Source organism: Eublepharis macularius, chromosome 1 (genome assembly GCF_028583425.1).
Source record: "Eublepharis macularius isolate TG4126 chromosome 1, MPM_Emac_v1.0, whole genome shotgun sequence".
Classification (NCBI taxonomy): domain Eukaryota; kingdom Metazoa; phylum Chordata; class Lepidosauria; order Squamata; family Eublepharidae; genus Eublepharis; species Eublepharis macularius.
The window spans coordinates 25,026,584-25,041,605 of record NC_072790.1 but is presented as its reverse complement, the minus strand read 5'-3'; the positions used below and the strand labels follow the sequence as shown (position 1 = coordinate 25,041,605).

Below are 15,022 nucleotides of genomic sequence, written 5' to 3'. Positions count from 1 at the left end.
CTTTCTTTGGGGTAGGTTTTTCTTTTAATCTTCCCCTTACACCCTCTGGGTAGTTTGCTGCCACCAGGAATATATTATTCCAAAATATTTTATTCAAATTTCCCCTTTGGTAACGTGTTTAAGCATCAGGCTCCTTCGTGGTTCTATGTGGCCCTGAGGATATGAATGGGATATAGCAATGACAGCTACACTGGGATATAACAAAACAAAATAAATGTTTATTTTTCAAGAAGCGTATTGGTTTCATAAAAGTAGTTCTTAGTTCTTAAAGTTACTTCATATAAACTCATTCACACAGATCTCATGTAAGGCTTCACACACAGTTAGCCTCTTTCTCTAGGCTCTATATTTCTCTCACAGAAAACTCCTCAGGCAGCACACAGCTGGCCTCTCTTTCCCTGACTGAGTGTCCTTTCACATACATGCTCAGTTCAGGTTCCACACAGGTTATATTTCTCTCATAAAACCATCATATTCAGGCAGCACACAGCTAGCCTGCTCTCTTCTGACTGAAACTTTTCTCCCTGCACTGTCAGTCTAAACTGCATTCACTCCGCCCACACTCTGTCATCAACCAATCACATCACTCACTCTTCCCTCTCTCACCCCCACTCTTCACCTAGCTCAAACCAAGCATTTAAAGACACAGGCACACATTTCCTTGGAATCATAACAAATCCCCCCCCCCCCTTCTCCTTAAGCGGAACACATCTCTTTTCCAGAAGAGTTGTGTACAGCTTTCTCCGGCTTAGGGAATGTTTTATTGTGTCTGCAGTTCCAGTTAAGTCCACTTCTCACTCTTCTGTGGTTTTTGGTTTAAAGTCTTGGGTTTCTTTAACTTTCGTTCCTCCTCTGCTGGGGTGTCATCTTCCTCTCTGGGATGTTCCACTGCTGGGCTGAGGTCATCTTGCTCTCTGGGATGTTCCACTGCTGGGCTGAGGTGATCTCGGCTTTGGCCTTCTCTACTAGGTCGTTGTTTGCTTCTTCTGGTTGTTTCTCTATCAATATTCTGTTCTTTCCTAAACAGTCTATTTCTTTATTGCGAACAGGGTTTGAGCTCAGTTCTTTACATGCTGTCTTCATGTTTGATGCACTTGGTGACTCATTTAAAAGGCTAGCATCCTTCAAGAAGTTTCCTAACTCTTTATACTGTTTTTTGCACATGCTGAGCTTTTCTAGTACTTTCCATTTGTCTTCAATCAGTTCAGCAACTTTACTATCAAGTTGCTTCTCTCCTCCAACATAAAGTCTGTTTCTAATTGACTGATAGCTTCTGTACATTAGTAGAAAGACAATTAAAAAGGCAACAACGGCAAAATAAATCACCATTTCTAAATGCTGCATCTTTTTGTTGCTGTTTTCTAGGGCTTTTTGCAGCCTTTGGTTTTCTGTATCCAGACCTTGGGAACTGACTTCTAAACGTTCAGCCTTCTTAAAAGATGTTTTCCTAAGCTTTAGACTTTCCTGAAGCTGTAGGTTCTCACTTTCCAGTTCTTTGTTTTCTAATTGTAACTGAGTCATCTTGATGTTTATACTCTTCAAAGTTTCAACCGTTCTGAGTTCTAAATTCTCTTCATCAGTTTGTGTATTCTGTTTTTCTAAGGACTCTAGTTGAAATCTGAGGTTTCTCTGGCTAGTTAGAGTCTTTTTTGGCATTCTATTTTCTATATCCAGATAAGAGTTTTCTTGCTGTGACATATCTATTTTTTCACAAATTAGCTTTAGGTTAGTAACCCTTTTCTGTAACAACTCATTTTCCCATGCAAAAATGTTTGTTTCTGCATTCATCTCATTCTGCCTGGCCCCCTCTCTTATGTCCTTTAACTCAGGATCCTTCATAATTTCTTTTCTAAACTCCTCAGGGTTTTTATTTATGCCTCCTCCTTTTTCTTGGGACATTTCAGCAGTAATACTAACAGGAGTTTGTCTCTTTCTCGGACTTCCGGCTTGGAATCCATGAAGGTCTAACGCAGCTCTAAGAGCTGAGCTGTCCAGGCTGCTGTTTTGGAGGCTAGAGGGGTGAGGATTTGCCCGTAGCCAACTGTTCTCAGGCGGAGAACAGGCAGAGAATGCTCAAGAACCTGAGAGCGCGTTGATCTCGGGCGAGGGGGGGTCCTACGCAACGGACTCCCTCTTGTCCCTTGAGGTCCCACTCGAAGAGAGGTTTTGCCAAGATCTCTGCAGCAGTCTTGGAGCCAATTCGGTTGGCATAAGACCCTCATACTCAAGCTTCATACAGAGACAAGGGGATTTGAAGTGAATTGAATATTGAAACAGTGATTACAACCCGAGAAAATGACTAAGAAGGTAAAGATTACTATCTCTTGAAACGAGACTGAGTACTTTAAGAAGCAAAGTATTAAAGTGATTTTAAAAACTGCCGCAGGTTGACTGTAACGAGGGGAAACTCCGGCAAGAATTTTTTTTTTAAAAGGACTATGTATAACGAAGTTAGCAGAGAAAGTTGATAATTGTTTACATACCTGCGGGAAGAAAGAGATAGTGGACTGTGGGAAAGCCTCATCATCGTGAGAACTGCTGTGTGGGGCAGAGGAACAGGAAGTACGTCAGAACGATAGAGAAGCTGGAGAGAAGCGGCCCTTTCTATGAGACAGGAAGCAGAAGAACGCCATTTTGAAGAAGGGAAAGGTCGTGGCTTCAGCGGAAGAGGAAGTAGGCCATCTTGGATTGAAAGTAGAGTTGAAATAACCATAGAGAAAAGACGCCCGACATTTTGGACCGTGTAAAGGTGTTTTTTAAGAAATAAATTAAATGCGGGACTTTTAAAAGTAAAAGGACACAAAGTTAAACGCCACGGAGTTAAGGAAAAGAGCGGACTCGTGGGAGCGAGGTAAAGCCAGCCCCACGATGTCGAAAAAGGAGTGGCAAGCAGCAATTGAAAGTCTAGATAAAAAAGTTTCAGAAGGAAATAAAGAAGTTAAAGATATGATACAGGTGATGGCGAAGGAGTTTAAAGAGACACTTAAGAAGTAATTGGCGGAACTGACGAAAGGTATGGAAAAAATACAAAATGAACTGCAAGCCACACAGCAAAGGGTTAATGTAGTAGAAAATGCAATGGACACTTTAGCAGACACGCAACGAACTGAGATGAGGGAGATGAGAGGCAGAATGGTTGTAGCAGAAAGTAAACATATGGAGAAACAACTGAGATTTTGTGCTTTGCCAGAAATTGAGGGTAAATCTGCCCAAGAACAGATTATAGAAGTTTTGGCTGGATACCTGGGGAAAGAGGAAGATGAAATTGCGGCTTTCCTAGATGTGGTATACAGAATAAACTCAAGATTCGCGACCCAGAGGAAATTACCAAGAGACATGATTGTGCAATTCACGACTAGAAATATAAGAGAAATGATTGTGAGTAAACAATTTCAGGATCCATTGGAGGTTGACGGCAAGGCGGTGATTATTATGAAGGAATTGCCCAGATCGGTGCTGTTGGATCGGAAAAAATATAAAGACTTGGTCCAGATCTTGAAGGACATGAAGATAAGATACAGATGGGAAATACCAGAAGGGCTGTCCTTCGAATTTGGAGGAGTTAAAAAGCGCATCAGATCTGAATCGGAGATGGAAAAGTTTATTAGGGACAATGTAAAGGACTTACCAACAACAAGATTATGAGTATGGAGTGCAAAATAATATCTTGGAATGTAAATGGACTTAATTCTCCTAACAAGAGAAAAAATATTTTCCACTGGCTATTAAAACAAAAATGTGACATTCTATGTTTGCAAGAAACCCATATTAAAAAGCAAGATACAAAATATTTAAAGTGCGCAAAATTGGGAAGTGAATTTGTGGCTGCTTCAAAAAAAAAAGAAAAAAGGCGTGGTGTTGTATATAAAAGAAGAATTACAGCCTAAATTAGTAGTGAGTGATGCGGAAGCTAGATATTTAGCAGTGGAAATTATGTGGAATTTAAAAAAGCTGTTGGTGATTGGAATATATGCACCTAATGGAGCAAAAGAAAATTTTTTTGAGGACTTGAGTAAACAATTTGATGGACTATCTTATGACCAGATAATTTTAGCTGGAGACTTCAATGGAGTTACTAATTTGGAGGAAGATAAGAAATCTGGAACTGCACAAAAGAAAAGAGGATTACTACCAAAATCCTTTTTTGCAATAAAGGAACAAGAGACTTTAGAAGACGTGTGGAGGAGACAGAATCCCAAATCTAGACAATATACATTTTATTCTGCAAGACATTCTACTTTATCAAGAATTGACATGATCTGGGCCTCCAAAGACTTAGCGTTATGGACTAAAGAGGTGGAAATAATGCCCATGGTAGGCTCAGATCACAACCCAATCATGTGGAGATTTGGGAAAAGAAATAAAAGAAAAGGATGGAGAATAAATGAAGATCTTTTGCAAGAAGAAAACAACATTGAGTTGTTGCGAAGGTAGACCAAATTCTTTATACAACATAATATGAACAGGGAAGTTTCGACTAATAAGGTATGGGACACTTATAAAGCGGTGACCAGAGGCATACTAATGGACTTAAATGCAAGAGCTAGAAAAGAAAAAGAGAAGAGGTTAGAGATTATGGAGAAAATAAAAGCCAAAGAGATACAACTTAAGAAGAGACCAGGAAAAAAGAAGATATATCAGGATATTAAAATCCTACAAGAACAATTGACGGCAATGAATAATAAAGAATTGGAATGGAACCTCAAGAGAATGAATCAGAGGTCGTTTGAGGGTGCAAATAAACCTGGGAAATATTTGGCGTGGCAATTAAAGAAAAGAAAAGAGAAGAGAACCATAAATAAAATTTGTGAGGAAAATAAGACACATTTGGAACAAGCAGCCATTAGTAGAGCATTTTTCAAATTTTATGCAAAGCTGTATCAAAAAAAGGAAGTGAACAAAGACTTTATAATGAGCTATTTGGAAAAGATGAAGCTCCCTGCAATTTCTGAAGGTTGGAGAGAAAAATTGAATAGGGAAGTGACGGAAGAGGAAATAAAAGAGGCAATTCAGCTAACAAAATTAGGAAAGGCACCAGGTCTGGATGGACTAACAGCTAAATTTTATAAGGTAATGGCTAATGAACTCGTGCCTTTCCTGAAAGAAGTGATTAATGGAGTTATGCAAGACCAGGAAGTCCCCGATACTTGGAGAGAAGCTAATATAACATTGATTCCTAAGGAGGGACAAGACTTGACCAATGTTAAAAATTACAGACCAATTTCGTTGTTGAACAATGACTATAAAATTTTTGCGAAGATTTTGGCGGAAAGAATAAAAGGATGGATGTCTGAATTTATTGCAGAGGAGCAAGCTGGATTTTTGCCAAATAGACAAATTAAAGACAATTTGAGGACAGTTATAAATGCTATTGAATATTATGACAAGCGTTGTGATAGAGAAGTTGGTTTCTTCTTCGTGGACGCTGAGAAAGCATTTGACAACTTGAACTGGGACTTTATGTTTGCCACTATGGAAAAGCTGCAAATGGGTGAAAAGTTCATACGAGCAGTGAAAGAAATATATAGAGACCAGAGTGCAGCAATTGTGGTGAATGATGAGGTGACTAAAAAACTGACAATAAGTAAAGGTACAAGACAGGGTTGCCCTTTGTCACCATTGTTGTTCATCTTGGTTTTGGAAATATTGATGATTCAAATACGGGAAGACGATGCAATCCGAGGAATAAAAATAAGAGTTTTCCTACAAGGTCAGAGCGTTTGTGGATGATATAATGTTAGTTGTGGATGATCCAATCGAGAATATGCCAAAGGTGATGGAGAAAATAAAGGAATTTGGAGACTTGGCTGGATTTTTTGTAAATAAGAGGAAATCAAAGATATTATGTAAGAATATGTCCAAACAGAAACAACAAGAACTAATGGAAATAACGGATTGCGAAGTAACAAATAAGGTAAAATATCTGGGTATTGAACTGACTGCGAAAAATATAGACCTATTCAAGAATAATTATGAGAAATTGTGGACACAGATAGAGCGAGATTTGATAAAATGGAATAGGTTAAATTTGTCATGGTTGGGAAGAATTGTAGCAGTAAAAATGAATGTATTGCCAAGAGTGATGTTCTTGCTACAAACAATTCCAATTATCCGAGACTCCAAACAATTTGAAAAATGGCAAAGGAAAATATCGGACTTTGTGTGGGCAGGCAAGAAACCTCGTGTGAAAATGAAAGTATTACAGGATGCCAAAGAGAGAGGTGGATTGCAACTGCCCAATCTATGACTATATTATGAAGCAATATGTTTGGCATGGATAAAAGAATGGATGACACTGAAGAATCGCAAATTGCTGGCTTTGGAGGGATATAAAAAAATATTTGGATGGCATGCGTACTTGCGGTATGACAAAGTAAAAGCAGACTCTATGTTTCTACATCATTATATTCGAAGAAGCCTCTTCACAATTTGGAAGAAGTATAAAAATTACCTACAGGACGGAATTCCTTCTTGGGTGGTTCCATATGAAGTAATAGATCCGAGGACTGTCGATAATGAGCAGCAATGCTTAACCTATAAGGAGATAACTCGAGTAGAATCTTCAAAATTGAGAATTAAAACAGAGGAGGAGTTGTCTTCATGTTACAGTTGGTTTCAATATAGACAGATCAGAGATCTTTACAATTTGGATTGTTTGAAAGGAGGAATAAGAACGGAGAACTCAGAACTAGAAGAGGTAATTTTTCAAGAAGGTAAAAAGGAAATCTCAAGGATTTATAAAGTACTTTTAAAATGGTTTACAGAGGATGAGACAGTAAAAGTACAGATGGTGAAGTGGGCTATAAACTTTAATAAAGAAATAACAATGGAGGCGTGGGAATATTTGTGGAAAACGACTCTGAAGACTACGGCTTGTACAAGTATTAAAGAGAATGTCTACAAAATGATTTATCGTTGGTATTTGACACCAAAGAAAATTGCATTAGGAAATATTAACATGTCAAATAAATGCTGGAAATGTAAAAAACATGAAGGATCACTATATCATATGTGGTGGACTTGTTGAGGTAGCGAAGCAATACTGGGGAGATATAATTGAAGTAATTAATGAGGTTTTGCAAACCCAAATAAATAAGAACCCAGAATTGTTGCTACTGAACTTGGGAATGGAAGGTATTCCAACACAGTATAGAACATTGTTATTTTACATGACTACAGCAGCGAGACTCTTGTATGCGCAGAAGTGGAAAGTACAAGAAATACCAACTATAGAAGATTGGATGTATAAATTGTTGTACATGGCTGAGATGGATAAAATGACCAGAAAACTTAAAGATCTTGATCCAGGACAGTATAATGCAGACTGGGAGAAATTGAAACAATATTTAGGAAAAAAATGGGACGTGAAAGGAGAACTGTGGCAGTTCGAGAATTATTGAAATGTAACAGAAGAAGAGAGAAGTGACTTTACCGAGGGGGGAATTTAATTATAAAAATCTAAGCTATTAATGGAGTTATGATAAAATCAAAAACGATAGAGTACTAAATAATGGATGTTTCACTATGGATATATAAGATTAAGATAGTTAGATATTATTTACAATATATAGTTTAAGTAAAGTGTATGTAAGAGATATTTGAATATAACAATTACCTTATAGATTTAAAAGAAGCCTAGAACAAAAATAGTAAAAGATGGATGAGTAATAGAGTATTAGAGTCTAAGCTAATATTAGAGTTAGGATGATGGTGGAAAGCAAAGAACATAGGTGATTGGAAAGTAAAATGAATACAATGTTATATCTTTTAATATCTTGATTGCTAATATATATTATTATGCCAGTATTATTTTATGTAGGATATGTGGTTTAATTGAGGCATCCAAAGGGAAATTTATATTATAGAGTATTTTTAGTAGAGATTAAATAATCTTAGAGAAAAGAGTATTAAATGTGTGTATAATAGGATATATGAGATATTACGTAATTAAATAATAAGATAGACTTAGGGTTGGAAAACTGTTGGAAGTCAACAAAAAGGGGGGAGGAAAGGGAGGGGGTTAGAAAAAGATCTATAAGGGGGTAATGTATGTTTTGAATAATATTATAATCTAATCCAATAAAAAAAAATTGGAAAAAAAGGAGTTTGTCTCTTTCTCTTTCCCTCCTGCAATGTATCAATTGTGTCTGTTGCTAGGATACCTAGGGGCTTGTCTTCTGCTCCCTTGGCTTCAACTTGTAGCAAATCATTGGAGTCAGTGCATATTTGAATTCTTGGTTTTTCTCCCATTACATCTCTTCCTAATACTACCGATATTTTCTGTTCTTTAATAACTGCTACAGGAAAATCTTCTTCTTTTCCTCTCCATTGAATTTTTAGCTGTGCTAGTGGCACTCTTTTAGAATTTCCCCACACACCTTGCAAGGATATTTGCTTATCTGGAATCAGGTTTTTCTTATCAACAAAATCCTCCCTGACCAGTGTTACTGAGGCTCCTGTGTCTAGAATGGCTAAAGTATCTCTCCCATTTATTTGTACCACCTCTCTCAGTTCAGTACCCTGAGCAACCTTATCTGTCTTTACCCCACACAAGTAGACTGTTTCTTCAGTGTTTATGGGTAAGGCAGTGTTCTTACTGGGAGTTTCATTTGTGTTTGTTGAGCCTTTGGAGTTTCTATCATCTTCATCACTCTGATCATCTAAGTCAGTTCTAGTGACCCTCCTTACATGCTCAAGCGTTGTTTGCTTGGGTTGGTTCTTTAGACATTTGTAAGCTAAATGCCCTTTCAGACCACATACAAAGCATCTTTTATCATTCCAGTATCCATCTTGGTTTCTTTCTATATTTTTATCCTGACTTTTTATAATCTCAGCTCTCTCATATGTTCCTTTCCTTTCTCCCTCTTGTCCTTTACTTGATTTAAACTCTGGTTTATAAGAATAGTCTTTCTTTTCACAGCAATCCCATCCTCCTCTATTAAGTGTTAATCTATCTGCCCACTCTGATGCTTGGTTGATATTCTCTGGAAGTTTATCTTTAACCAGAAGTCTGATCTCTGAAGGAAGTTGAAATAAAAACTGATCCAAAATCATTAGATCCCTTATTCCCTCTTTATAGTTAGCTTTGGCAGATGAAATCCATTTATCAAAATAGTCTGTCAGTTTGGCACTAAAAGACTTAAATGACTTCTCTTTCTGAGGCACTAGGCTTCTAAACTTCTTTCTGAAGTAATCAGCACCTAGCCTAAATCTGTCATATACTGCCTCTTTGTATTCAGCATAAACAACAGGTTTATCTGAGGGAAATGTGTTGTGGATCTCAGCCAATTCCCCTCTAATTAAGCTGGGTAAATACTTCATATATTGTGTCTCTGGTATTTCCCAGTTCTGAGCAGATCGCTCAAAAGTGGACAGGAAAATTTGTGGATCTTCTCCTGACACATACACCATAAAATCTTTTGGGGTAACTCAAGGTAAATCAGCTCTGGGTTCAGAGTTTCCCTCCTTTTTGTCCCCATTCTTAAATCGTCCTCTTTCTAATTGTAATCTTTCTGCTTCCAAACTGGTGTGTCTTTCCATCTCTTGAACTCTAAGTTCCATTTCAGCTTTCCACTTTTCCCTCTCAAACTGTTTTTGTTCTGCATCAACTTTCAGCTTTTCCTTCTCAAACTGATTTTTTCTCTTAGAAACTCTAAATATTCTGGACTAGGATTATACATTCCCTCAGGGTTTCTCTCAGATGCAGTACTCCTAGGCTCCACACTGCTTTGTATCAGTATAATTCTCAGTTCTTCTACACTTTTCCCCTCATGAGGTAAATTTAACTCACTGCACTTCTGCATCAGAGCCTCCTTTTTCACCCCCATAAACCATTTTTCTCTTTTACTTGTATTTCCTTCTACAATTTTACTAAACTTCACCAGATTATGTTCTCTCTTATAAATCCTACTAGTTCTTCTGTGTCTTTCCTTTATAACAGTTCTATATTCCGCATAGGATTTAACTGAACACTCTGTCTCTTTGACTTTCTGTCCCCTCAGAATGCCTTCTCTCAGAATGTTCCCTCCTCCCAGGCTATTATATCCCACTTGAAATATTTTCTTCTCCTCGGGATGTTTGAGGTCCCACCGCTATGCCTCCACTTGTTATGACCTGTACTTTCTTTGGGGTAGATTTTTCTTTTAATCTTCCCCTTACACCCTCTGGGTAGTTTGCTGCCACCAGGAATATATTATTCCAAAATATTTTATTCAAATTTCCCCTTTGGTAACGTGTTTAAGCGTCAGGCTCCTTCGTGGTTCTATGTGGCCCTGAGGATATGAATGGGATATAGCAATGACAGCTACACTGGGATATAACAAAACAAAATAAATGTTTATTTTTCAAGAAGCGTATTGGTTTCATAAAAGTAGTTCTTAGTTCTTTTTTTTAAAAAAGTTTTTATTTTTAATATCTAAAACAGAAATCTACAAAAAAACTACAAAAGTACTAGGATAGGGGAAAAGGGAAAGAAGAAAGAAAAGGGGAAGGAGGGCTGGAAAAAAGGGGGGTTACATACAAACAATAAACACTACACTACAATGTTTTCCCTTCATACTGCCATGGTTAAAAATTTAAGCCTTCATAAAGCAATGATGGAGTGGTTGACCTTGCAAAATACAAAATACAACCCATATTAAATTTTCTTCCCCCCCCCCCGGGCCTCGGACGCAGTTCTCTCTGAGCAGCTACAGCCACTGCGCTCACTGCCTCCCCCCTCCCTTCAGGCTTCGAATCTTCTTCATTTTGCATGGTATCTTGCCCGAATTCTTGATTTTTGTCCACAAAATCCCTTAGCTGATCCTCTGAGTTTATCTTGTAGGCTTGATCTTTATAATTAAACCAAATTCCTTCCGGAAATAGCCATTTATACTTTATCCCTCGTTCCCTCAGGAGAGCTGCGAGCTTTTTATACTTAAATCTTCTTTTCCGGACTAGAAATGGAACGTCCTTCAGTATCTTAACTTTATTTCCCAGAAAGTCCAAGTCCGCATTATATGAGTTAAATAGGATAGTGTCTCGAACCTTCCTGGATGCAAACTCAATAAAAATCTCGCGAGGCAGCTGCCGCTTCATTGCATATTTTGAAGAAGCCCGGCGGACTTCCAAAATGGCGCTTTTCATCTCTTCCTTAGTTGCCCTCGCGGGTGACGCCAATAATTCCGAGGCAAGCTCCCTTAGATCCTCGTTTTCCTCCTCTTTAACATTCTGGAGACGCAAAACAGTCTGTGTTCGTTCCACTTGCAGCCCAATCAGCTGGTTTTCCACCAGCTTTAGCTCCTTGTTCATTGCTCTCATGAGTGACGCATTTTCCCGAGCAGACTTCTCTGCCCCCCCCACTGCTTCCTTAAATGGCTTTCACATCGCTCTCAATTAAGCCCACCCTTTGATCTGTTTCATTCAGCTTGTCAACAAAGGGTTTTATGGCTTCGATGACCAATCTTTTCACCAATTCCTCCAGCGACTCCGCTTTCCCCTGCAGGGCAGCCGAAATTGACTTGCCCAAAGTGGGACTCTGTTTTTTCGCTGCCATTTTAAGGGGGGGGGACCGCCAACCTTCTGAAACTCAGCGAGGGGGAAGAAATCCGAGTCTTCTTAACTTCAGATCCCACCACTCCTTCGCATACGCTTGTAATAACAGAAGGGATTCGCTTACTTACAGGCTTCCTCCTAGTCCTGTTCTTTGCCGTTTTCCGTGGCCCGGCAGCACGCAAGGCGCCGTGCACGTCTGCCGGCCTCCATGGGGACAAATGGGCAATTTACCCCCTGCCTCGATTTGCCAGAGGGCTCTTCCCGCAGCGTCCCGGACCCTGACTCCCTCCCTGGGAGTCCTGGGGGCTAATCTTTGCAGATCAGCCGCCCGGTCAGGCTGCTCAGATGCTTCCTCTCAGACCTGCGAAGAGGAGCGTCCGACATGGCCGCGAAAACGAAACCGAATCAGTAGTTCTTAGTTCTTAAAGTTACTTCATATAAACTCATTCACACAGATCTCTTGTAAGGCTTCACACACAGTTAGCCTCTTTCTCTAGGCTCTATATTTCTCTCACAGAAAACTCCTCAGGCAGCACACAGCTAGCCTCTCTTTCTCTTATTCACAGAAATATGAAACCTGCTCAGGCAGCACACAGCTGGCCTCTCTTTCCCTGACTGAGTGTCCTTTCACATACATGCTCAGTTCAGGTTCCACACAGGTTATATTTCTCTCATAAAACACTTCATCATATTCAGGCAGCACACAGCTAGCCTGCTTTCTTCTGACTGAAACTTTTCTCCCTGCACTGTCAGTCTAAACTGCACTCACTCCGCCCACACTCTCAGTCATCAACCAATCACATCACTCACTCTTCCCTCACTCACGCACACATTTACTTGGAATCATTACAGTGCCTTTTTGGAATCAGCTGTCATAAAGGCTGCACAATGTGAAGTAACCCTGGGGTCATACTTTAGCCCCTCATGGCATCAAGTTTGCATCAGCAGGAATATACCCGCCTTTCCTCACATACATTTATTATTATTAAAAGTATTTAGCATATTTGCCTCCAAAAGAAAAATCACAACAACTCGAAAAGTAGAAATATGGAGCAATCTCACATAAAAGCAGAAACTGTAAAACAGTCTGGACCCCCAAACATGCACTCAGATATTAATACTCAATAGTACTCAAATTGGTACTCAGGAAGTAATTCCTGGGCTAGACCAAATGGTTGCTAAGAGAGAGAGATTTATGTCACTCATAGAAAGAAAATGGAGGGAGAGAACATTCCACAGCTTTTGAGCCAGTCATATCCCACCACTCTCTCTACATCATCAACAACAGTAGCACCGGAAGCAGCATTCCATTCTGTGATCTTGGGATCATGATGGAAGTGTTGGCCCTTCAGGTATCATAAGCTGTTGTCGTGAGCTCTTATGTGTATAGAATGCTGTCAAGTTGTAGCCAACGTATGGTGACCCCTGGTTCGAGAAGAGACTAACAGAGGTAGTTGCCATTGCCTACCTCTACATAGTGACCCTGGTATTCCTTGGTGGTTTCCCATCTACATATTAACCAGTGTCAAACTTAGCTTCTGAAATCTGACAAGGTCGGGCTTGGACAGGCCATCCAGGTCAGGGCCACAATCTCTTAACTCATCTGAATTATCAGCTTTCATTTTTAAAAACAATCTGTAGCCTTTTTTTTGCAGAGATATAAGGGGAAAGGCAACTGGGGAACTGGACAAAGTGAAATAATGTTTCCACTATATATTTAACTTGCAGATTTTCTTGTCATAGTGAATTTGCAAAATTTCTTCCTGACCTGCAAATAATCTCTATGTCTACATATAGTTTCTGTTATACATTAACAATGGTTGAAGATTAGGAAATCCCTGCTGGTCGTCTGATAGGCCAGATACACATCCATTAGATTCCTTGCCAGCTGCCTTCTAAACTGTGGGTGAGGAAAGTTCCCCTGTGATTACTGGCATGTTTTAAAGATGCTGTTACCTTTTGCTCTCGGGTTAGAAAAGTATCAATAAAGTTCCTCTGATTATCCACATCCAGTGTCTTAAGGTGGTCATTGAAGACTTGCTGTAGAAAGTTGTACAACTCTGTCCTGTTATTATGGATAGTTCTGCGACCACCAGAAAGAAAGCCCAGTGCAGGAAACATATTGTATAGCTGAAAGATTAACCAATGAGAAAAGAAAAGATTAAGAAAGCCCTGAATCCTATTGCTGAGCCAGAAATCTGAAAGCATTTTTGCTCACAGAGAAAACAACAATGACACAGTAAAAGTCCCATATTAAGCTTGGAGCTCCGTCTGGTAAATGCTGCATGATCTATCCAGCAGAGGTGTTGTATTGTACCAAGTACGACTTGGTGTTAATTCTAGAAAAAAAATTAGACCTTAAAACTTGTGATCTGCAATGGAAAATAAATACACATCATAATCAAGATAGCTTTTTATTTATTTATTTATTTATTTATTTTTAGAAATAAAGGAATGCAAGAAACCATTTAATTGAGATTTCTGAAGAATTTGAACAGGAATGAAAAGAAGACTTTTTAAAATTTAAATATTATTTATTTTATATACATAACATACAATACTATCGAACTACCTTTTCCCTCTTATAGACTCCCATAGACCCTAGATTTAAATAGAGGGGAGAAGGGGAAGGGGAAGGGTAGAATAAGAACAACAGTTCATTTGTATGCCACTCTTATGGACAGATTATTGCACACCAGGAGTGGTGAACAAAGTCAGTGTTGTTATTATCTCCACAATGCAGCTGGGGATCTGAGGCTGAGAGGATTGCTTTACCCAAGGCCATCTCCTGAGATCATGGCAGGAGTGAGATTCAAACCAGCAAAGCGATGCATCTAGAGTTGCCAGTCTCTTACAGGGAGCAGGGGAATCCCCTGCTCCCACCCTCCACCCGCGCTTACCTGGTCAGCAGGGAAGGCATGGGACTCCTGGGGGCTCGCTCCTGATTCGGCCCCCTACAGAATGTGGGAGCGCTCCCGAGGATGGCTGCGGTTCACACAATGATGTCACTTCCCAGAAGTGATGTCGTTGCACTGGCCCGGGAGCATGCACGTGCTTTGTGTGCACACAACAGACAGTAGAGAAGGTAGGTACCATGTCCCCCACCTCCTGCCAGAAGGACAAGAGGATCTGGCAACCCTAGCTGTATCACAACCCAACTACTTAACCACTACACTACACCAGTTCTCAGAAACATAAAGAAATCAGGAAGGGGGAGGTGAATCTTATTCAACTGATAAAATAAGCTGAAGATCTATTTTGATAATAGATCCAGAGGAGTTAGCCGTATTAGTCTGTAGTAGCAAAATCAAAAAGAGTCCAGTAGCACCTTTAAGACTAACCAATTTTATTATAGCATAAGCTTTCGAGAATCAAGTTCTCTTCATCAGATGCCTGATCAAAACAGGCATCTGATGAAGAGAACTTGATTCTCGAAAGCTTATGCTATAATAAAATTGGTTAGTCTTAAAGGTGCTACTGGACTCTTTTT

The 15,022-nt window shown here is 39.3% G+C and overlaps 1 protein-coding gene across 1 annotated transcript in view; it reads right to left on the bottom strand.

The window, feature by feature from the left end:
• The window catches only part of LOC129344448 (cytochrome P450 2K6-like), a 38,921-nt gene that overhangs the window by 11,170 nt on the left and 12,729 nt on the right, over positions 1–15,022 (bottom strand). The window contains exon 5 of the mRNA XM_055001082.1: positions 13,489–13,662. Coding sequence (XP_054857057.1) covers positions 13,489–13,662 — 174 coding nt within the window. The remainder of the gene's footprint in view (positions 1–13,488; positions 13,663–15,022) is intronic.